The sequence below is a fragment of the Geotrypetes seraphini genome, chromosome 7, assembly GCF_902459505.1.
Source record: "Geotrypetes seraphini chromosome 7, aGeoSer1.1, whole genome shotgun sequence".
Taxonomy (NCBI): domain Eukaryota; kingdom Metazoa; phylum Chordata; class Amphibia; order Gymnophiona; family Dermophiidae; genus Geotrypetes; species Geotrypetes seraphini.
In genome coordinates this window covers 3,920,615-3,943,824 of record NC_047090.1, presented here as the reverse complement: position 1 = coordinate 3,943,824, position 23,210 = coordinate 3,920,615, and the positions used below count along the sequence as shown (strand labels likewise).

General features: G+C 41.4%; 1 protein-coding gene across 3 annotated transcripts in view; it reads left to right on the top strand.

The window, feature by feature from the left end:
* Positions 1–2,727: 2,727 nt before the first annotated feature.
* Positions 2,728–23,210, top strand: part of SVOPL (SVOP like) — a 96,145-nt gene continuing 75,662 nt past the window's right edge. For 2 of the 3 annotated variants that reach the window (XM_033950735.1, XM_033950733.1), the window contains exons 1-3: positions 2,728–5,228; positions 15,411–15,484; positions 20,043–20,175. In XM_033950735.1, coding sequence (XP_033806626.1) covers positions 20,097–20,175 — 79 coding nt within the window. In that variant the 5' untranslated portion in view covers positions 2,728–5,228; positions 15,411–15,484; positions 20,043–20,096. The remainder of the gene's footprint in view (positions 5,229–15,410; positions 15,485–20,042; positions 20,176–23,210) is intronic. The other variant, XM_033950734.1, reaches the window with a different exon arrangement.

Below are 23,210 nucleotides of genomic sequence, written 5' to 3'. Positions count from 1 at the left end.
GTGGCTTTCCCCATGTCTTCTCAATAACAGACTTGTCCTCCAGGAAATTGTCCAAACCTTTCTTAAAACCAGCTATGCTATCCACTCTAACCACAACCTCTGGCAACACCTTCCAGAGCTTAATTATCTCTGAGTGGAAAACAATTTCCTCCTATTGGTTTTAAAAGTATTTCCCTGTAACTTCATCGAGTGTCTCCTAGTCTTTATAATTTTTGAGGGAGTGAAAAATCGATCCATTTGTACCCGTTCTACTCCACTATAGATTTTGTGGACTTCAATCATATCTCCCCTCAGTCGTCTCTTTTCCAAGCTGAAGAGCCCTAACCGTTTTAGTATTTCCTCATACGAGAGGAATTCTATCCCCTTTACCATCTTGGTCGCTCTTCTTTGAACCTTTTCGAGCGCCACTATATCTTTCTTGAGATAAGGAGACCAGAATTGAACGCAATACTCCAAATGAGGTAGCACCATGGAGCGAAACAAGGGTATTATGACATTCTTAGTCTTGTTAGCCATTCCTTTTTTAATAATTCCTAGCATTCTGTTTGCTTTATTGGCGCCGCCAGAGATGACCTTTACGGCAGAAACACGCAGCTTCAACGCTCTAGCTCAGGGGTGCCCACACTTTTTGGGCTTGCGAGCTACTTTTAAAATGACCAAGTCAAAATGATCTATCAACAATAAAATTTTAAAAAACCCACAAAGCACACTACACTGAGAAAATGTTAATTATCATTCCTATTCTGGGGTTTTTTCAAAGAGGTCAAAGCACTGTCACCTCAGTAACAACCATCCAAATACCTCCTATCCCTTTTCACTAAAGCACAATAGCAGTTTTTAACGCAGGGAGCTGCGCTGAATACCCAGGGCTGCCCTCGACGCTCATAGGCTCCCTGCGCTAAAAACCGCTATTGTGGTTTAGTAAAAGGGGGGGCCATATTGCAAAATATAGACAGCAGATATAAATTCAGACACATTTTGATCACTAAATTTAAAATAAAATCAGTTTTTCTACCTTGTTGTCTGGTGATTTCATGAGTCTCTGGTTGCACTTTCTTCTTCTGACTGTGCATCCAATCTTTCTTCCCTTCTTTCAGCCTGTATGCTTCCTCTCCTCCAGACCTCATTTCTTCCTCTCTCCCTGCCCTGCCCTTTCTCCCTGCCTCCCTTTCTTTTTTCTCTCTTCATGCCCCCTTTCTTTTTCTCTGTTTCCCTTCTTTCCTTCTGTCTCCCTGCCTGCCCCTTTTCTTTCTTTCTCCCTGCCCTCCACCAAGCCACTGCTGCCACCATCGGGGAATAGACCCCCAAGCCGCTGCTGCCCCAAGCTCTCCTTCCCTGCGTCGGGCCGACCTGCATTCCTCTCCCCAATGTCAATTCTTCCGTCGGAGAGGAAGTTCCACCCAGCTAGGCAGTGATTGGCTGGCCCGAACTTCCTCTCCGATGGCAGAATTGATGTTGGGGAGAGGCAGGCTGATCGGCCCGGTAGAATTTTCCGGACCTGGCCGGCTGTGCACCCCCCTAAGGCTTCACCCGGGGTGGACCGCCCCCCCCTGCCCCCTCTTGGTATGCCACTGCCCCAGAGTACTTTGGGAACTGAGAGATGTCCTGGCAGAGCCGTTATCTGTGCTTTATAATCTTTCCCTAAACAAGGGAAAAGTCCCCTTGGACTGGATAACTGCTAACGTCATTCCGCTCCACAAAAAGGGATGCAGGTCAGAGGCTGAAAATTACAGACCGGTGAGTCTCACATCAATAGTGTGTAAACTTATGGAAACATTGATTAAAAACAGATTGGATACGATTCTGGATGACGAGAAGTTGAGGGACCCTCAGCAGCATGGGTTCACGAAGGGAAGGTCTTGTCAATCCAATCTGATAAGCTTCTTTGACTAGGTAACGAAACAACTGGACAGGGGGGAATCCCTGGATAACATGTATTTAGACTACATGGGGGTCCCACAGGGCTCGGTCTTGGGTCCGACACTGTTTAATATCTTTGTACGGGACCTGCCTCAAGGACTTCGAGGTAAAATTACACTATTCGCCGATGACGCTAAGCTATGCAACGTGGTTGACAGCGCAACCGTGCCCAACACTATGAAACAGGACCTACTTTTACTGGAACAATGGTCTAAAACTTGGCAACTGAGCTTTAATGCCAAAAAGTGTAAGGTTATGCACCTTGGTAGCGGTAACCCCAGCAGAACAAACACCCTGAATGGGGAAACCTTAACAAGAACTGTCGAAGAACGGGACCTGGGTGTAATCATTAGCAAAGATATGAAGGCAGCCACTCAAGAGAAAGCTTCGGCCAAGGCTAGACGAATGCTGGGTTGCATCCGAAGAAGTTTTGTCAGCCGAAAGCCTGAAGTCATAATGCCGTTGTACAGGTCCATGGTGAGACCTCATCTGGAGTACTGTGTTCAGTTTTGGAGGCCACATTATCAAAAAGACGTGAAGAGAATGGAATCGGTCCAGCTAATGGCCACCAATATGGTCTCAGGACTCAAGGATCTCCCATATGAAGCGTGTCTAAGCAGTCTGCAGCTATATTCTCTCGAAGAATGCAGAGAGAGGGGAGACATGATAGAGACGTTGAAATATTTTACAGGCCGTATCGAGGTGGAGGAAGATATCCTTTTTCTTACGGGTCCCACGGCAACAAGAGGGCATCCGCTCAAACTGAAGGGTGGGAGATTTCATGGTGACATCAGGAAGTACTTCTTCACCAAAAGGGTGGTTGATCGTTGGAATGGCCTTCCACGTCAGGTAGTTGAGGCCAGCAACGTGGTCGACTTCAAGAAACGATGGGATAAACATGTGGGATCACTTCGGGGAATTGATTAGGGGAGTGTTCTTCTGAGTGGGCAGACGTGTTGGGCCAACGGCCCTTTTCTGCTGTCATATTCTATGTTTCTACCTAGAAAAGCCCAAGTGGACACCTCCGACACCTAATGAAACCTACCTGAAAAGTAGGTGTGGTTAGGGGCAGAGAATAGGCGTGGTTGACTTAGACGTCCAAGTTAGGCACCAGCAAACCCTGGCTTGATATACCAGCACCTATCTCTAGGATGCCTAAGCATGACTAGGTGACACTAGATGGGATACTATAAATGGTACATAGCAGTTGATTGACAACCACGCCGAGCAATGCCTAACATGTAGGCACACTTTGACGCCATTTATAGAATCTGGCCCTAAGTGCCTTTTCCTGGAGTCCACAGACAGTTCATCCAAATGACATCTATCAGCAGTACTGGATCACGCAGTCCTGGATCTGGTCATTCTGTCTGTATTTTCCTCTTAAGTGGGAGCCCCTGACCATGTACAAAAAAAGACTGCGGAGGTGATGTTCATGATGTAAGCGTTTATTCAGTCAATAAAAGGATGTAGAGTCACATTACAACAGCAGAATCCACAGACTCTTTAAAAGATGGGGACCCAACATGGTCCGTGTTTCGACTGAAACATCTTCCTCAGGGGTCCAGAGCTATTTGTGTTCAAAGAAAGAAGCCAATGTGAATGCTAAACAAAATATGCAGGAAAATCTTGGTCCTGTGAATGTAAAATTATACAAGCTTTAGACGCCTCCAGAGCGAGAGAAAAATACCCAAAGCGAAGCTCTACCCACAAATATACTCCCCATACATTTGCGTGCTATAGGATAACACTTTGAAAGCCAAGTTCTATATATAGTGCCACAAATCGGCACCAATCAGCATGGTGCTTACTGCAATTGTAGAAAAAAATCCTGCTATATATAGAATTGCGCTTAGCGGCCATATGTGCCATAACATTTAGGCCCACCAGGCCTAAATGCCTGTGCCTAAGTTGTGTGCAGATCAGGCATATTCTATAATGTGCACCTAACTCGTAGGAACACCTATGACCCACCCATGCTCCTCCCTTGGCCATGCCCCCTATTAATATTCCCACACTATAAGTGATGTGAACCACTTTATAGAATGAGCTGCAATCTTTTTTTTAGTAGTTTTGAGCCTTGTGAGCCCAAGGTTTTAACCCACTTTAAACCCGCGGGTTAAATCCATGGGCTCGCAGGGCGTGGAAAGGCATTGCAGGGCGGCAGGACTTCGGGGCAGAGAGCAGATTTGTGCTTGAGTTGGGGCAGAGAGCAGGATATGCAGTCGGAAACCATTTAACGACTGGTCCCCAGAAGTCGCTTTTGGAATTGATCGGCCAGCCCAGTTGGATCAGATTGAATGTGTTGTGGATCGCTGCCTTCACTAACTTTTGAATGTCCCTCCCCTCATTTGCATGCGCGGATTGGAGGATGGTCGGCAGAGAGGTAAGTGAATCAGGCCGGAGGGGAATTTCACATAGTGTCAATTATTAGGTGTTAATTGCCATTTATCAGCATTGATTGGCTTGTTAAACAAGCTGTGTGCACTGATTTGCATGCTCAGCTTATTGTACTGTATACAGAATTTGGAGGTATGTGCTTACAAATGTCAGTGATACCGTTCTGTGCATATTTATGCATGCAGGAGGCCTAGTTATACACTTGCCATATAAGGCATTTCTTCATACATAATTGTAAAGAACATCTGAAAAGGCTTATTACAGAACAGGGTGCAGGAGAAAAAAACAGCAAATGGATAAGAAGACCCTGGAAACACAGTTAAGGACACAGTCAGAAGGAAGTGCAGCTAGAGAAAATCACCAAATAATAAAAGTAGGAAAAAAATGAGACTATCTTTAACTGGGCATAAACAGTAAGGGCATTGTAAGCTTCATGATTTACAGGTACTGTGCTCTAAAGTTTACCTCTGAACAGAGCAATTCTTCATGGAGGTATGACAGCTAAAGTTACAGTGTAGAGTCATTTTACCAATGGGGCGGGACTAAGGGATTTCCATCTGTAGCCTGCTGTTCTTAAGAGACTTTTGAAAACTGGGAAAATAAAGAAAAAAAAAACAACAATCCCCCCCCCCCCCAACCTTTGAACAGCCAATGCAAAGAAAAGGAGCGTAATGATTGAGAAAGAAACCAATTGGTTATGTGAGTGAGATCTAACTTCTTGAGGTCTGTAAAAGGAGAAAGCTGGTGACTCAAGCTTTCATTGTGCCAGTGAAGATTAGCAAGATGAGGTGTAGGGAAACTGGACCTAAAGGCAGTCCACCTGATGCAGCCTCTGTAATGAAGTGAAAAGAGAAAAGCAAGACAGGATCCCTGGGGAGACCTCATCCAGGCTCCTGCCTCTACCTAAGGTAAGACAGCGTCAACATAATCATCTAGTATATTTGGGATACAAGTACGTGTGACAGACCACAGGGAAGGAGACTCCGTGTTATTTATTTTGGATTTAGTTCATAGACGAAGGAGGCCAGTTATTTATTTTGGATTCAACTCATAACTTTTTAGTGGAAGCTCAAGGAACACTGAAGTCAAGTACACCATGTCCCTGTTCCCAGGGGGATTAGTCTAATTTTGTACTTGAGGCATTGAAGTATAAAGTGGCTTCCCCATGATAGCCATGAGGCTACAATTATTCATCTTCCAAGGTAATAAATAAAATGGTTTCATTTTTCACCCTGTCAAATATCTGTGGCGCTTCTGTACACTGCGCAAACGTCACCTGAAAACAAATTCTTCCCCTTGGTTTAGAGTCTAACAGGAACGTGACATTTTTTTGGCTCGAGGCCAAGTGAATTGTACCTGGAAACCTGCTGAGCAGTTCACCTGTGCTCCAGCATACTTTTCATTAACCCCTTCAGCTCACCATTCTAATTCACTTTCCCTCTATAAATCTACTGTGCACCAACGAGGTGATTAATGAAGTAAATGCTTATAATTACACTAGTCTTTAAGCCCGTTACATTAACGGGTGCTAGAATATGTCTGTCTTTCTTTCTTTCAGTCTCTCTCCCTGCCCTTGTGTCTTTCTTCTTTTTTTCTGTCTCCCTCCCTCCTATTATTTGACTTTCTTTCTATCTGTCTCTCTTCCTGGCCCCTATGCAGCATTTATGTGAAGTGTGTATGTGTACTTAAGAGTTTTATTTATCTATAAAATGTCCTTATCAACAATATTCCTTGTGAAGATTCTGTTTGAGTTAGGTAATAGTTTTCCATATAAATCCTTTGAATAATGGCAAATGTATGTCTGGGCAGCCTCTGGACATCCAATTATAGGCACACAGTTATAGAATTACCTTCCAAACTTTGCCCAATCATGTCAACATGGGTACTTTTATCACCAGTTAGAATTGTATAACAGGCCGGCTATGTGAAAATGATTTTATAAAGTTACCTCCTAAAAGTGGCTATGTACTTTTATCTCTCTTTGCTACTCAGACAATAAAGCAGGTGCAAATAGTATATGTACTTGTAGAAATGTAATGTATGTGTGAAAATATCACTTGCATGCACTATTTTTCCTCTCCCAATCAGAGCACAGCATTGGAAGAAATTCCTGGCAGGCTGGCTATGTTAGGGTTACCATGGCGCCAGAAAAAGAAGATAGGTTGAGAGATCTGGGTTTTACTTCCACAGAAAGCAATGGCTCTATCTGCTTCTCTTACTTCCATTGCTTTCAGTGGAAGTAAAATCCGGAAATCTCAGTGTGTCCTTTTTCTGGATCTCTATATTTTTTTTATAGTACAGGATATACTTCAATAAACAATATTTTATTTAAGATTTCTAAGTGCAACCTTATGTTTTTAAACATATGAAGGGTTCAGTACCATTCCAACTACATGCGAGCCGCTGCTAGTTGTTACTGGGGACCCTCATGACTATCGTGACCATTAATTTTTTTCATCAAAATGGAAAATCTATTAATTGTCAACCCCGCTCCCAATCCTGCCCTAGCCCCGACCTGCCCCAATCCCACCCTAGCCCCACCCCAATCCTGCCCCCAATTTCTTCCATTCATTTTTCATGTACACATAATATCATATTAATTCATAATGGTAACCGTAAAATTTTTTTTAAAAAAACCATAAAGCACACTATACACAGAGAAAATGTTAATTATCATTTATATTTGGGGGTTTTCAAACATGTCAAGATAGATGACTTTAAAATATGCAATGTCACCTCAGTAACTATAGAAAAATAGACAAATATAGTGATGTTAAAGTGTAAAGTGATTGTATCTTATGTTATACTTATTGAAAGTTTTAAAAATGAATAAAGAATTTTAAAAAAGAAAGAAAAATAGACAAATATAGTGCAAAATATAGACAGTAGATATAAATTCTAAAAACTGACACATTTTGATCACTAAATTGAAAATAAAATCAATTTTCCTACCTTTGCTGTCTGGTGATTTCTTGAGTCTCTGGTTGTGTTTCCTTCTGACTGTGTATCCATTCTTTCTGCACTCAGGCCCAACAGTTGTCCCTTTCTATTCCCTCCCTCCTTCCTTCCTATGTCCTTAGTGCCTCCTTCCTATGTCCTTAGTGCCTCCAGTGCCTCCTTCCTATGTCCTTAGTGCTCCCAGTGCCTCCTTCCTATGTCCTTAGTGCCCTCAGTTCATCCTTCCCATGTCCTTAGTGCCCCTAGTGCCTCTTTCCCATGTCCTTAGTGCCCTTAGTGCCTCCTTCCCATGTCCTTAGTGCCCCCAGTGCCTCCTTCCAATGTCCTTAGTGCCCCCAGTGCCTCCTTATTATATCCTTAGTGCCCTCAGTGCCTCCTTCCCATGTCCTTAGTGTCCTCAGTGCCTCCTTCCTAAGTCCCCCTCACTGCTTTCCAGCCTTTGTCCCAACCCCTCCCTCGAAGCCTGCCTGCCTGCCTACCTCCCTCCCTGCTGCACCAAAGCTGCAAAGCCTGCCTTCATACCTCCCTCCCTGCCGCGCATGCCTCCCCCCTTCTCTCCGTTCAGCACCCGATTCAACCCCCCTTCCCCGGACTGCCGCCACTGCTGCCTGCCAGCCTCCCTCCTTCCCTTCCTCAAACCCCCGTCTGCCCACCGCCGCTGCACCTTCTTCTTGCTGCCCAGAAGCCTTCTTCCCGATGTCAATCCTAACGTTGGAGAGGAAGTTCCGGGCCAGCCAATCGCTGCCTGGCTGGTCTGGAACTTCCTCTCTGACGTCAGAATTGATGTCGGGAAGATGGCTTCTGGGCGGCAAGAAGAAGGTGCAGCGGAGGCAGATGGACGGGGGTTTGAATCAGCACTAGAGGGAGGGGAAGCAATTGCCTGTCCCATTCTCCCCGCGCACAGCTTTGGGACGCTGTCCCTGAAACGGGGACATTTCGGTATCCCGAAGCGGTGGGTCGGGACAACAGGATGGCCGGTCTAATAACTGGACGGTCCCCTTGAAAATGAGACGTATGGTCACCTTACTCATGACCCTTCCAAGTCCCCTTACCCCCACATAAGCAATGAGCATAACATTCGACCAGGGCAATGCACTTATCTGCGTTGTTGCAGATAAGATGTGACTAAATCACAGTTCACATCTCCTACTGATACTGTAGAGCCAGCAGCTAGACACATACCGTGCGGTCGATGTACAGTATGTGCCTATGTGGTCACCACGAAAGTTTTCACTCACAATGGGACTACTTTTACATTACGAGGCACCACTGACTGCCTTATGATAGCGGCATTATATCTAATTTTTTGTCCATGTTTAAAGGTATATATAGGCTGTACTACGAGATCAATATGAAGCCGCATTCGGAAACATATAAGTAGGATCCGGATGTCTCAAGCTGTCCTTTTTCTGGATCTCTCTATTTTTTTTATAGCACAGGATATTCTTCAATAAACATGATTTTATTTTAGACTTCTATGTGCAACCTTATGTTTTTAAACATATGAAGTGTTCAGTACCATTCCAACTGCATGTGAGTCGCTGCTTCATTTAACCTTTAGAACAACTTTTCCGCGTACAGTTAAACAATTAAGATCTCCTTACACATCTTACCCCAACCTAATCGTTTGGCCCTACCCATCTCATACCCCTTTCTTCCCTCGAGGAAACAACAATTTGTAACTTTTACTCCCTAATGTTTTCTCCTTATGTATCTTAGTTCGTCTGTATTGTCAGTTTGTCGTAGCCCTTTGAAATTTTTTAAATGTAAAATAACTTGTTTTATTGTCCTATGCTAAAATTATTTTATTATGTAATTCGCTTAGTTTTAATAGGCGAACCATCAAATTTTAATAAACTTGAAACTTGAAACTTGATCATGACACTTCCAAATCCCCTTATTCCTATATAAACTGTGAGCATAACATTCGACCAGGGCAATGCACTTATCTGCGTTGTTGCAGGTGCTACAGCACCCCAGCTGAACTTCTTAGATCTTGTATAATTTTTCTACGGCTCTGCAGGGTACTTCACACAGATTTGTCCACCCGCAGAGTTGCTACCTAAAAACGGGATGGTCCCATTCAAAACAGGACGTATGGTCACGTTTAGCATGCATATGATCTGTATGCTATTTGTGCTGAGCATCACCCAGTAAATTAAAATCACTCTCAACCCGATGTATTTTACTGGGTTGCTGGAGCTTTGTGCATCCTGCCCTCATTAAATGAAGCTTAAATGAGTTACAGATCAAACACTGAACCTGAGGCTGAAAAGTCAACTTGGAATCCAGGACAACACCCAAAGTCTTTACTTTCACTGACGTCCCAAGCAAAGGCCCCGAATCTGCAAATATTACAGTTGAATCAGAAGCTAGAACCATCAGTTCAGTTTTTTGAATATTCAGTATTAAACCATTGCTAGTTAACCATCTCGAGACAGTCTCAACAGATGTCTGTACTGTAGTTGGGAAATCCCATCAGGGATGCTGGCAGTGGGAAGAAAATTGAATATCAACTGTATAAATGCAGTATGATACTTTCAAAGAACACAGTACCTCACACAACAGCTGGAAGTACAAATTACGCGAAACGACTGATAGGGCTGATTGTTTAAATTATTTTAATCTGGTTTGGATAATGTGGGTTTAGTAGTGGGATGCAGACTGATACTGACAGTTCCTACGGCCCTCACTGGTTCACATTCACATAGGGTTACCAGATTTTTGTCCAGAGAAACCTGGACACATAGCCTTGCCCTGTTCTGCCCCTAACCATGCCCTGTTCTGTCTGCAACCCCGCCCCATTCCACATCTAGCTCCGCCCCTGTAAAGCCTCATCTTTGGTTTTCGACCTCCAGGCTGCGTCTGAATGGTCTCTGAGAATATGGGAATGCGTGTGATATCATTCACGCCTGCTCAAGTTTCAAGTTTAATAATTGTTTTGATTAATCGCTTAATCATATTTCTAAGCGATGAACAAATTAAAATTACAATTAATGGGAGACAAAACATTACAAAACAATACATAATGACATTCGGGATTAAAAGTTTAATTTAACAAACTTATATACACAAGGAAAGAGGGGAGGTGAAATACAAAATCAATACAGAAAAGTAGAACAAAAAGGGAAAAATACAAAATGGGAAACAGAAAGAAAATATAATATGATACAGTAAAAATAATCTGACCTACGGAGTGTTTAGTTAATTACCAAAAGCATCTTTAAAGAGAAATGTTTTTAATTTACTTTTGAATTTCTCAAGATTCTGCTCTTCCCTTAAATAAATTGGAAGGGCGTTCCACATCTGAGGTGCGGTAACAGAGAAAATGAATTGCCGTCTTGTATTAATAACCTTAAGAGATGGAATAGTTAGTAAGTTCTGTTCGTTGGATCTCAGAATTCTATTTGGAGAATATGGAATTAATAGTTTATAAATAAATGCTGGGGTTTTATTAAGGAGAGATTTGAAAGTGAGTAACTGGAAGCCAGTGCGCATCTTTTAAAAGGGGTGTCACATGATCAAACTTCCTAGTTTTAGTTATAAGTTTAATGGAAGCATTTTGAATGATTTGTAAACGTTTTATTTCATTCAAAGAAATTCCTTTAAAAAGAGCGTTACAGTAATCAATTTTGGAGATCACCAAAGAGTGAATAAGAATATTAAGTGATTTAGAACATAGAAATTTTGAAATTGATCGAATTTGTCTTAATCTATAAAAGGTTGTTTTAATAACGTTACTAATGTGATCATGAAAACTCAATTTATGATCAAAGATCACCCCTAAAATTTTAATATTACTAACTATTTGTAGGGGGACATTTTTTTTATAGAAATGGGAGCTCAGAAGCTCTCCAGATGCAGCCGGGAGGTCGGGGCTTTCCAAAATCCGGATAAACTACCGGGTTTTGGAAAGTCCGTCCGGGCAGCCAGACATTCCTCTAAAAAGAGGACATGTCCAGGTTTTCCCGGATGTCTGGTAACCCTACACTCACATAACCACCCTTAAGGTTTAGGTTTCAGCCACAACAGGTGGTGAATTTTGGCTGCAGTTTCAGTTTCGGCTAAAAATCAGTTTTCATTGGCCTCTGTTCTACAGAACAATGTTTTAACACGTTTCCATGTAAAGGTGATTGGGGATCAGGGTAGGATAGGCAGAAGCTAATGGCTAACTCTAATGCATTCAGTGATATGCTATTTGGGGTTTATGTGCACTAGTGTCGTTTTCCTAATCTGATAAGAAACTCATTTCGCAATCGTGCTGAGGAGTATTGTGTGTTTTTATAATAATTATAGGCTGAAGATTTCACCCAAATCAGGAAACTGGAGAGAGTTCCAGAGAAAACTTTTATAGAGCAGGGTAATTTAAGGATTTACAGTCACTTGAGAGTCTGTAAATCCTTAAATTACACTCCAGACTAATAACAAGTTAAACTGCAAGTACAGTATATTATGAATATTGGAGTTAGATCCCTAGTATGTCAATATAGGATAAAAATTTGTATTACTGTACATTATGTATGTTAACCTATAACCCATCCTGCGATAGAAAACAAAAAACATAACAAATACATGGCAATATGCAATGGCATATATTTTGCAGATGGGTGATCACATGGGTGAATTTTGGGCAAATCATGGATTAGGGATATAGCCAGCATGGGACTCCCCCCCCCCAGCCACTGCTACCACATTTCTTACCTTTACTGGTGGGGATTGCCCAATCCTCGGCAGCCAATGAGATGCAGCCAGAACTGTCCCAGTGTTTCCTCTGCAGGGAAGAAATCAGAAGCCTCCTTTTCTGCTGCCGACCTTGGTGCTCATCATGCATACTCAGTTCATGTGGGTGATGGGTGATGAAGGGACCTGGGGGTGATGGTCGACACATCACTGAAACCATCGGCGCAATGTGCGACAGCCTCAAAGAAAGCAAACAGAATGCTGGGCATCATCAAAAAGGGTATCACAACCAGGACGAAGGAAGTCATCATGCCGCTGTATCGCGCAATGGTGCGCCCGCACCTGGAGTACTGTGTTCAATACTGGTCGCCGTACCTCAAGAAGGACATGGCGGTACTCGAGGGAGTGCAGAGGAGGGCGACTAAGCTGATAAAAGGTATGGAAAATTTTTCATACACTGACAGGTTAAAAATGCTGGGGCTGTTATCCCTGGAGAAGAGGAGACTTAGAGGGGACATGATAGAAACCTTCAAAATCCTTGAGGGCATAGAGAAAGTGAACAAGGACAGATTCTTCAAACTGTGGGGAGCCACAAGCACTAGGGGTCACTCAGAGAAATTGAAAGGGGACAGGTTTAGAACAAATGCTTGGAAGTTCTTTTTTACCCAGAGGGTGGTGGACACATGGAACGCGCTTCCGGAGGATGTGATAGGCCAGAACTCTGTACAGGGGTTCAAGGAGGGTTTAGATAGGTTCCTGGAGGATAAGGGGATAGAGGGGTACAGATAGAACTTGAGGTAGGTTATAGAGGTGGTCAGAAACCACTTCACAGGTCGCGGACCTGATGGGCCGCCGCGGGAGCGGACTGCTGGGCGAGATGGACCTCGGTCTGACCCAGTGGAGGCAACTTCTTATGTTCTTATGTGCAAACCAATGACAGGGTAGTGCACTGAAACTTAATTTATAAAAGTGTAAGACTTAAACTAGCCACCAAATGATACATTTAGATAGAAAGTGTTAAGAAAACTACACTCAAGTTCCTCAGTTTGCCACACAGTTTTTGACGTATGGTAGCTGTCCTCATAGGAACCGATAACGTGTAATTTTGTTTTTTTCTTTTTTTGTATATCAATAAACAACTTATAAAGTGCTTGTGCTTAGTTTTTCATAATATAATTGCAATAGTAGCAAGAGTAGCAATTACTTATCTTTTTTATTTTACGTAGCAACTGGGTCTGGCTCAATCCCCACCAGTTGCTACGTAAAATAAATCCCCACCAGGTGGGGATTGAGCCAGACCCAGTTGCTACGTAAAATAAAAAAGATAAGTAATTGCTACTCTTGCTACTATTGCAATTATATTATGAAAAACTAAGCACAAGCACTTTATAAGTTGTTTATTGATATACAAAAAAAGAAAAAAACAAAATTACACGTTATCGGTTCCTATGAGGACAGCTACCATACGTCAAAAACTGTGTGGCAAACTGAGGAACTTGAGTGTAGTTTTCTTAACACTTTCTATCTAAATGTATCATTTGGTGGCTAGTTTAAGTCTTACACTCTTATGTGCAAACAGCATGCGCAGGGTGTACCAATATTGGCGGCAGGAAGGGAGGCCATCAACTTCTTCTCTGTAGAGACAGTGCTGGGGCAATTCTGGCTGCGCATATCATCAGCTGATGCGGATTGAGAATCCTTGCCAGCCAGCAAAAGGGGGCCGCTTGATAACAGTAATCATAATAACATGATCACATTTGATATAATCCCTGGAATAAATTCACACAGGACATCCAATACAACAGCATTTAACTTTAAAAAAGGAGACTGTGATAACATGAGGAGAATGGTAAAAAAAAATAAACTTAGAGGAGCAGATGCAAAGGTCAAAAATTTACATCAGGCATGAATGTTACTCACAAATATCATCCTGGAAGCCCAGACTAGATATATTGCAAGTCGCCTTGAACCTTTGTATACATAGTCAAGTAGACTCAGTACGAGGGATTGGACTAGGGTTCTGAATGCCGGTGTATCGAAATAAGCTTTAATGGATCTGAGTTTCCAGAGAGTGAAAAATCCCTTTCTGATCAAGGGTAACTTAGAGTTGTGTGTGGGTGTGGTGTAGCGAGCGGTGTCAAATAAATTTGTGATCAGGTTGAATAGCTCTTTTGTATTGATTCCTTGTGAACCATTACAAGATGAGTTGATTTTAATTGAGTAGAATGCTTTACGTTTGTCTTATATCATTTGTTTGTAGATTTTTATGTTAGCTCTCCATTTGTTACGGTCTGTTAGTTCTCCTGTTTTTTTCCAAGTTTTTTCTAGTCGTCTATTAGTCATCACCAGTAACAAATCCTGCTTGGGTGTGAACTTAGACCTGTTTCTGATTCTATCTCAGGGAATCCCATATGCGGGGCTAGTTTTAGACATGGTGATGCCCAGGGCAGAAATTAAGGAGGGGACCCCTGATCCTCTCTCCTTCATTTCTTCACCAGCCATTACTACCACACTTTAAATGACTTCTTCACACACAAAACCACAGACAGACCTTTACCAAATACAGAAAGAGGGATCACAAATAGAAATTTAACTGGAACCCCAAGAAATTAAATTCAGCAAGTACTAAAACACTGGGGAAATAAAAATAGATATGCACTTATTTTGTACTGGACACACAGGGGTCCAGGTCCCCCATAACTCAGCCACTTCCCTTGCTGTGGCGGATGAGGATCCCAAAGCCCTACCAGTTGAAGACTACCTTGCCAGTCTGGCAGCCAGGAATCTTCAAGCTCTGCAGCTAGCTGCAGTGTCCCTGAGCTCACTTAATCCTCCACGGCCTCAGGTACATTAGATAGACTGTGAGCGCACCAGGACAGATAGGGAACATGTTTGAGTACCTGTATGTAAACTGCTTTGAGTGTAGTTGTATACAAGTCCCCAATCCATCTGCAGAGCTTGGAGAGTTCTCATCATTGGACTGAAGGAAGAGTCTTCAGCTGGCAGGGCTTTGGGATTCCCACCAGCTTTGGTATTTATATTTTGCATGTGGGCAGGGGGCAAAGGGAGGGTGGGAAGAAAATTTGGTAACCATTCACCTTGAGCTCAGGAAGCAGAGAGGCCCAGATAAATAAATTTAGAATAATCGGTGTCTGAAAGACCATATAAAATCCTCAATGGTGAGTAAAGAGCATATGAACATAAGAATAGCCTTACTGAGCCAGACAATGGTCAGCTCAGTAGCCCGTCTTCACGGTGGCCAATCCAGGTCACTAGTATATGGCAAAAACCCAAATAATAGCAACATTCCATGTTACTGATCCAGGGCAAGCAGGGGCTTCCCCCATGTCTGTCTTAATACGTTGTTTTAGGTTTTAAGTTGTTTAACATTCTATGCTTAAAATACTGTTATACTTGTACTTCCTAATCACTGTGTCTATTTCATTATCCAGGACAAGGGCTTCAAAGAAGGTCTGGACAGGTACCTAGAGGACAAAGGGATTGAGGGGTACAGATAGGAGTAGAGGTAAGGTTATAGGGACAGGATTAGAGGTAAATTATAAAATTAGTCAGAGACCACTGTTCAGGCAGTGGGCCTGATGGGCCGCCACGGGAGCGGACCGCTGGGCAGGATGGACCTCTGGTCTGCCCCAGCGGAGGCAACTTCTTATGTTCTAGATGTCTGAGAAGTTCTTCATTACTCAAAGTTGTACCATTGATAACGGGAGCTTTAAACCATCTTCAAAAACTAAATGCCCCTTTTACAAAGCCGCAGTGGCAATTCCTGCATGGCAAACGTGACGCAGCCTATTCAGTTCCTAAGGGCTGCATCGCATTTGCAATGCCGGGACTTGCAACTGTGGCTTTGTGAAAGGGTCACTAAGTATGATATCCTCAATGGGGTCCTTTAAAGTTCTGAGATTACGGCTGAATCTGTAGCCCATGGCCCCAGAGGGAGTTAATTCAATGCCAGAGAGGGAAAAATAGTGATAGAGGCAATCTATAATAATCCTAATCTAATCTCTCATATTTGTTTATATTCTGCTAGCTCCCCATAAGGGTACAAAGTGGATTGCGAATAAAGAGGCTGGAACAATAACCAGGATTAACAAATGAACGCTGGATTTTGCAAAGCTGCAGTCGAGGTTTCTACCGTGGGCCGGCGAGATAAATAGGAATTCTATGAGTGTCGGAACACGAACCTCGCCAGCTTTGCAAAAAGGAACCCTAAAAACAGTGTACATTACAAAAGTAAAAACAAACATCAGGAAGAGTGGAGGAAAAGTAACTGCCAAAATACACAGAAACCACTCCACTAGGTAGGGCACAGTCACCTTCAGAGCACAGTATAAAGCAGTGATGATTTGCCATCAATTCTTGTATGGAAACATCCCAGAATTGTTTAAAAATAATATACTTAGTTATACACCAAAAAGATCTTTGCATTCTGAGAATTTAACTTTACTGAACATAAGAACATAAACAATGCCTCTGCTGGGTCAGACCTGAGGTCCATCTCGCCCAGCCGTCCGCTCACGCGGCGGCACCAACAGGTCCAGGACCTGAGCAGTAATCCTCTATTTATACCCTTCTATTCCCTTTTCCAGCAGAAAAATGTCCAATCCTCTCTTAAATCCCAGTACTGTATTCTGCCCTATAACGTCCTCTGGAAGCGCATTCCAAGTGTCCAAGTGTTCTTTTATTTTTTTGAAGACGTCTGTGAATCCAAGGCTTGTTGAGACTTTCTGTTGTGCAGGAGTTAAGTTATGGAACTCCTTGGTGGGTCAGAGACGAAATTGCCGTGAAAAGGGCATGTTTAGAAAATGACTTAAGACGCAGTTATTTGCAGATGCCTTTTTCTAGCTACTTCTAATAAAGTTGATGAACTATCCACGATCTTTATTATCCAAATTATTGTATCTTTCTGAGGATTATTTGCATGTTTATTTTATCATATGTCTATTTGATCATGTACTTGTTTTATCATCTGTCTTTATAAAATATTTTGTATATAAACTGCTTAGTTTTGTCTCTTTTAAATTAATTTTTACGGTCATGTATAATTAATGTTTTAATTTTTGTTTTTAATATTGTAATATTAACTAATTCTATTTATATATATGTATGTTCATCGCTTTGAAAAAAAGACAAAGCGATTAATCAAAAATTTTAATAAACTTGAAACTTGAAGTATATAAATTTTTTAAATAAAATAAACACTAAAAAAAATTCAAAGATCAAAAAAAAATCAACTAAACAAGAAAGTCTTTAAAAAAGCAGTGGAAAGATAAATATAAGCTTTGAAGTCTTACAGCTAATTGTAGCATATTCTAAACCAGTGTTTTTCAATCTTTTTACACCTATGGACCGGCAGAAATAAAAGAATTATTCTGTGGACCAGCATCGGTCCATGGACTGGTGGTTGAAGAACACTGGGCTAAGTCGTGGGCCAGACCCCGCCCATCTCTACCCAATCTCCACCCCCAGACCCCGCCCCCATAATAGTACTAATTGCACCTCATCTGGAAGCCTTTCCTCTGACGTTGCAACGTCAGAGAGAAGGCTTCCGGTTCAGGCGCAGGACGCCCGTAGGAGCCACTGCCCGTGACTTTGTGCACTGAATCAGTTAGGAAGAGGGAGCTGGCTCGAAGCTAATGCTGCATCGATCGCACTGTGGACCGGCGGTTGAAGAACACTGTTCTAAACTCATACTCCCTTTTATTAAGCTGTGTTAGGTGCTTCTAACACAGCAAAAATGGCCTAATGTGGGACACACTAACCAAGGACTAAATGGGCTTTTTTAAAGGGAGTTTGTCAGGGGCGGAGAATAGTCTTTCATACATTAACTAGTTAGCACATTTACATTACTGAGGAGCGCAGGGAAAGGGGGGACATGATTGAGACATTTAAATACATCACAGGACGTGTCGAGGTGGAAGATGACATCCTCTTCCCCAGGGGACCCTCGACCACAAGAGGGCATCCGCTTAAACTCAAAGGGGGGAAATTTAGGAGTGACACCAGGAAGTATTTTTTCACGGAAAGGGTGATAGATCACTGGAATAAGCTTCCGGTGCAGGTAGTCAAGGCCACAGGCGTGCTTGACTTTAAGAGCAAATGGGACATGTACGTGGGATCCCTACGTAAGACGATTCACTAGCATCTAGACTTATTGGGGTGGGTCAGTAGTGTGGGCAGACTTGATGGGCTATGGCCCTTTTCTGCCGTCATCTTTCTATGTTTCTATGTTTCTACTGTGTGCTAACTGATTAACTCATGTGTAATGCAAGAGCCCTTACCACCTACAATATAGGTGACAGTAAGTGCTCTCACAGTAATGTTTAAAAATAAACACGTGCTTTTAGTCATAACAATATTGCTAGTTTCAGTATGAAATGGGCCCTGCTAGATGACTTTTGTAGGAACCTGCTTTAATACTCTAGGCGCCTCTATTTCTGTAAAGTGACTTTGCAGCTTTTTTTCCCCAAGATTCATGTTTTAATTCTTTATTATTAATTTTTGAGTTATAATATATATTTTTCCTCAGTTTTGAATGATTCTGTGGCTACATAGGGCTCCTTTTGCTAAGGTACGCTAGCGGTTTTAGCACGCGCGCTACACGCTAACACCTCCATAGAGCTTGCGTTAGTATTTTCCGTGTAGCGCGGGGGTTAGTGCGTGTTAATCATCAGTGTGCACTAAAAACGCTAGCGCACCTTAGTAAAAGGAGCCCATAGTATATTTTGTATTGTATTAGATATAATATTATGTATGTTTGATTGTGTTAGAAGATGTATGTTTACAAAATGCTAATAAAAAATGTATTTAAAAAAATAAAATAAAATAACCACGTGCTAATGCCATTAATAAGAAAATCATGGTTTTTACGGCCACATAATTTAGCACCTAAGGGCACGCTAAGGCCAGAGCTTTGTAAACGGACCCCTAAAATAATTTTTTTATACCGTATTCTGGAAGTGGAAGGAAGCTGTACAATCAAGTTCTTTGCCCTCAAAGTTCTGGCAAGTTTTAAGAAGGAAAATGAATAGATAATTCATTCAGGGCCAGATTTTATAAATTAAGCATGCTAATTTAAACATGATTTGTGCTTGTACCAGCACCCAATGCAACTGAATCAGTATAAGAGATGCTCTATCACAGTGATTCCCAATCCTGTCCTGGAGGAACACCAGGCCAATCGGGTTTTCAGGCTAGCCCTAATGAATATGCATGAGAGAGATTTGCATATGATGGAAGTGATAGGCATGCAAATTTGCTTCATGCATATTCATTAGGGCTAGCCTGAAATCCCAATTGGCCTGGTGTTCCTCCAGGACAGGGTTGGGAACCACTGCTCTATCAATTCTACAAGAATGAAATATCAACTTCACTTCTGTAAACTGCAATTTCGGTAATTTCATTTTAAATTTCTGTGAAACACCAGAATATAGATTTTTAAATACTCCAAGTACGAGAGAAATAAAACTTAAACCACTACAGCAAAATGTTTTTCATTACAAAATGATTTTAATGTTCTTAGCTGTTGCAAACTTTAAAAAAAAACACAAAAAAACTTACTAATATGATTAACATGAGGCTCCAGCAAAAACTTAAGAGTCCAGCAGTATTCCTCTGCAATCCCTGTTAACAAGGTAATGACCTCCATATTGAATTTAAAGTGTTCCTCGTCCATAATAATCAGATTTTTTCTTCGTTTAATTTCAAACCATCCGTTCGACTCCAATTTTCAAGAATCCGTATACAATCATTAATCTTGGATATTGTTTTGTAGAGGTCACCAGCTACCAGAACTAATCCTTGCTGGATTTTGGTGTTAGGAACGACACATTGTTCATTTCCACAATGCAATTGGAGTGTAGTTTGCCTCTTGTAGACAGTGAACTTGACATTACTTGTGCATTTGAAGACAAGTTGTTTCCATGAGTGTGAGATACTACTGACTCATTCTGTCCCAAGTTTTAATTTTTCTCTTTTGTGTTTCATAATCTGATGATATGGGGAAACCTGTTTAAGCGTCATTGCTGTCTTTTACTTACTTTGATTCTCATTATTCCTTTATAAAGAGAATTAAACATTGAGGTGAATGAAAGCACTTTAGAAACAGAACAGGAGAGAAGATGGCATCCAGTCAGCCAGCAAGAGTGAGCACGATCTCCATGGAGGAACTAAATCAGACTACTGAAGAACCTCCCAAAGGTAACATGAACGTTTCTGAATTACAGTGAGCCTATAATTATGTTTAAATATATTTATTGATTTTTAAATCATATAATCAAGAATTATCTTGTACAGAAAGCAAATTAGCAATTCCACATAGAGCAAGAAACATTCCAATAACATTTAAATCATGTATAAACTAAAATGCTCAAGTCCTCAAATTTGGATCCAAGATTTCTTAGCGAAAACAAAAGAAAAAGAATTGAACAAAATGTACACTCTCATTTAAAGTTAGCTAGAGGGCTGATTGCTGGGATTAGTCAATAATCTTAGAGCTTATGATTTTTCTGCCTCCAATCGGGAGAGCGCTAAGAAAGAAGTCAACTGATTAGGCTCAAAGAAAACATACTTAACTGATCAGTGATGCACTATACACTTACAAGGATGTCGTAAATAGAAAGTAGCACCTAAAGATGTAACACCTGGCTTCAACATAAGAAATTCACGGCGACGCTTTTGGGTCTCTCGTGATGAGCCTATAATTATAACGGGGATGATTGAAGAAAGAGTGCCAAAACTTAGGTGCAAAAAATATCGATGCAAATACCATTTCTATAATGGCACTTGAGTGTAGAATATCACTATCAATATCACATAATGATTTAATAAATGTTTTTGTTAAAATGATCAATTAAAAGGGAAACCATGTTCTATTACAGGTTAATGTTAATTGTATCAATTAGTTTAATGCATTCCAAAACAACCTTTTGCCTTATAAACTCCAGAGAGGTAAAATTGACCATTAGTTTGCAGCAATTACTCTAATTAGGCTGACGTTCTCTTAGATCATTATATTATTTCTTTCGAGCAGGGACTGTTTTCTTCTTTGTGACTCTATACAGTGCTGCACGCGTCTGGTAGCACGATAGAAATAATTAGTAGTAGTAGCAGAATAGAGAATAAGTTGACACGCATGTGCTAACTTTAGATGCAAGCACTGACACCATGTCAAAGACACACGAGTGCTTGTATTCTACAACTATAATACCATATAATAACATACAGTATGAAATTCTTAGTTTAGGGACTGACTCCAACCTTTGTTCTCTCTAGAGAGGATGAAACAGACATATCACAAACTACAAAAATGAATGTCAGTATCTACACCCTCTCTCCAAACTCTTTCAAGCAAGAGGTAATCAATGTCAGTCAATTACCTTCACTTTCACACTGGATGTCAACTCTTCAGCAACACAGCTTTCATAAAAACAGATGCAAATGATTATATTGTTTAAAAATAACTTGGTCATTTCTTCTGATTCTTTGGCCCTCCATCTTAGATGGAAATAGAGTTGGGAGCCTTCATTCAAAACTAGCTAGAGGTTCCTTTTCTCCTACTTCTACCTCATTCCTACATACCTTGGTCTGACTCAGTAAGGCTATTCTTATGGTCTTATGTTGTTACGTGCTTTATCAGACCATCAATGACAATTTAATTGGAAGTATGGGTCACGATCATCACTGTCAGTGCCATCTCAATCTTTATTTTACTTATATAATTGCTCAGAAAAGTACGGTACTAAAAGGGACAACTTCTACTGGTCCAGTAATAATTCCGTTGGCAATTTGCCTCATCTTATCTACAAATGCCCTAATCTGCAAATTTGGGGGGGGTGCCATTGGTAGAAAATGAAAGCTATTCTGCAAATCGACAGTGATATAAAGCTAGTCCTATGGAAATCTGTAGTCCTTCATATTCCTGTATCCAAATCTAAATATAATTAAAACTAAAAACAGCATTTTGTATACTTTAAACAAGTGTTTATAGATGCATTTTTAAAATATATATGTATATATTCAGGGCCGGATTTAGATGAAAAGAGGCCCTAGGCTATTCCACTTATGAGGCCCTTTCACCTCCCATTTTTAAGTTTGTAAATTACATGAGAGATAATAAAATACATCATTACTGTGATATATATCAATATGTTAAATGAAACATGTTGTTATTGGTACTAACCTTTATAAAAAATGTGACATGGATAACAAATAAAAAAACGTCGAGAACACTTATTTGGACATTTATTCTCAGCACCATATATAGTACTTGTAACAATAATATCAAACATAACACACAACATTGCCCCTTCCTATGTCCATAGTGCCCCCAGTGCGTCCTTCCTCACCTCACCCCCCTCCGATGCCCACCTGCCTCCCATCCCCCTTCCATTGAACACCTCCCCATGCCATCCTGCCTGCCTGCCTTCCATTAAACCCCCTCACCCCCTTCCGATGCCAGCCTGCCTGCCTCCCATCCCCCTTCCGCTGAAATCCCCTCCCCCCGATGCCAGTCTGGGCCGCCCTGTCCTGACGGATCCACGTTTTGCCTCTCTCCCCGCGGGGCTGGGCTTTGCCCAGCTGTTTCCAGACTGATGTCTTTCCCTCCCCGATCCTCCTCCCAGGGCGAGAAAAAGAAAGGGAGAAGCCGAGTCGGCGCCCCGTTGTGGCCGGAGCCGGTTCCGATCCCGAAGCGTAGAATTTCTCCTTATTTTTGGTTCAGTGTTTTAGTGTTCACTGTTTTTAGAATAGTGTAATTTTAATTTTGCTAACAATTTGATCTTGAGGCCCTAAGCTGAAGCCTAATTAGCCTATAGGAAAATCCAGCCCTGTATATATTTGAAAGCCAGCCAAACAGTTCTTGGCCTGTTTTTTCAATTGGCTTGTATATCTTCATCAGACTTGGGTTATATTTTTTTAAAAACATTTTTTCATATAAAGTGCTCTGTGCAATTCATGTGTACATGTTAAATCAGTTCTATATTTATAAATAATTCATAAATCTTTAAAAGTTTTGTACTTAGCTTCGGCAGTAGTTTTTTCTGCTTTCAGCATAAACCTTTAAATGCCGGGTAGGACTTGTCAGCTCGACATGTTTTGCCCGAAGGCTTTTTCAAGAACGAGTCCCCACTTTAGTTTTGTTCCGCTGAATCCCGACAGAAAATCTTTAGTCAAAAATCTAAATAATGTCATTTTGATTTCTTGATTTCTAATGCCTTTAAACTTATTAACCACTA